The sequence below is a fragment of the Halyomorpha halys genome, unplaced genomic scaffold (genome assembly GCF_000696795.3).
Source record: "Halyomorpha halys isolate HHAL.00 unplaced genomic scaffold, Hhal_1.1 Scaffold50.1, whole genome shotgun sequence".
NCBI classification, from domain to species: Eukaryota; Metazoa; Arthropoda; class Insecta; order Hemiptera; family Pentatomidae; genus Halyomorpha; species Halyomorpha halys.
The window spans coordinates 362,172-363,842 of NW_027106849.1; the positions used below are offsets into that span (position 1 = coordinate 362,172).

The window sequence follows — 1,671 nt, forward strand, 5'->3', positions numbered from 1 at the left end:
TCAGTGAACCTTGTGTGTCTCATTTAGTGTCCCTACTTTCCTTTTTTTTAACTTTAGAGTTCAGGCTCATCATAACTTATATATATAGGTGGATGGATCCCGTCAAAAGACAGTGATTTGACGTTCGGAGATAGTTGTTCAATCTATCTATTTCCTTTTTTATAAGTCTTTTCCCGCAGCCTCGTAACTTGGATCTTGAGGATCAGTCAATAAGAAAACTATACTTACTTAAAAGTGGCGCAACTTTATTGTTTGCGTTGTCAGATCCTAAAATAAAAAAAAAAACTTTTTTAGAACAAAGCATTTTTTCAATTTAGTAAGGTTAATTAATATTACAATTAAAACATTACTTACATATCTCTATTACAATGTGTACTACTTTGATACTAGTGATAAAACTGAAATGGAGGAAGGAAAATATGGTTTTGTTTTGGTTTAGCCAAAATGTAACCGTTCTTTGACTGAGAGAGTCACCTGGGCAAGTGTGGGGAGAGGAGAGTTCGTTAGGGGCTGTTTTTTCCGGAGCTAAAGAGTCCGGATCCGTGGAACGAATATCTATCTGCTTACAAGCTGTAAGCGGTGGGTTAGCAGGAGAGGGAGGGTTGGGGACAGAAGGAATAGGAAAGTTAGGTACGGGGATAGTTCAAGAGGGAGGGGGAGAGGAGTGGGGGAACCGCTTTTATTACTATCTCCCAAGCAGCGGGGCATTAAAGATGGTTTGATTATTGTTTCTAATGATTTCTTAAAAATAAAAACGTTTTCATTTAGTTCATCGGTCTGTACACTAACACTAACTCTTTTCTGGTTTTTAACAATATTAGAAAATGTCATCTGAGAAGATGACATGGATTTAATGACTCGTACTTTTTTTTAGCGGCCCCATGACTAATTTGTCCGTGTCTTGAATACATCTTATTTCTTTTTCTTTAAGAAATGCTTTACACTTTTTCGAAAAGGAGTCATGCTGTTCTGGGCAATTAACACATTTTAGGGGGCTATTGCATTGTGTATCTTCATGTTTGTTTTTTCCACAATATCTACATATTGTTTCTTTTTTACACGTATGTTTAGTATGGCCGAACCTACAGCAAACCATACAGCGAGTCGGATTACTAATAAACATTCTCACATTGATATTTTGGTATCCTATTTTAATTTTACTTGGTAAAGTTGGGGTGTTGAATGTTAGGAGATAATTATGGCTTTCGTGCTTTTCATTATTTTCATAAAATGTCATTCTTTTAACCTCAATAACGTTTTGTATTTTTAATTCGTCTTTAATTTTTTCAATTGTACAAAAATTCAGCTCCGGACACCAAATAACGCCCTTACTCATGTTTAATTTATCGTGTGGTTCGATCTTAATCGGGAAATTATTTGAGAATTTTTCACATTTTAAAATTTTTTCAGTTTGTCTATCAGACAATATTTCAATTAAGAGCGCTCCATCTCCCAATTTTTTACACTGCCTGACTTCACCAATAAGATTGTTTAGGTTTTTATAAATAAAAAAAGGCGAGATCTTACTTTCCCACGAGAAGTCCAAAGCATTTCTTTCTTTCCCAGTTTCCATTCTTTTAATAGTATAGAATCTACTATAATTTTTTTTTGGTGTATTTACATTATTTTCTAGTCATGTAGCTTATAAATAAAAAAAGGCGAGATCTTACT

At 34.2% G+C, this 1,671-nt stretch overlaps 1 protein-coding gene across 1 annotated transcript in view; it reads right to left on the bottom strand.

Moving 5' to 3' along the window:
• The window catches only part of LOC106690301 (uncharacterized), a 22,506-nt gene that overhangs the window by 13,709 nt on the left and 7,126 nt on the right, over positions 1-1,671 (bottom strand). Inside the window, exon 3 of the mRNA XM_014435700.2 lies at positions 229-267. Coding sequence (XP_014291186.1) covers positions 229-267 — 39 coding nt within the window. The remainder of the gene's footprint in view (positions 1-228; positions 268-1,671) is intronic.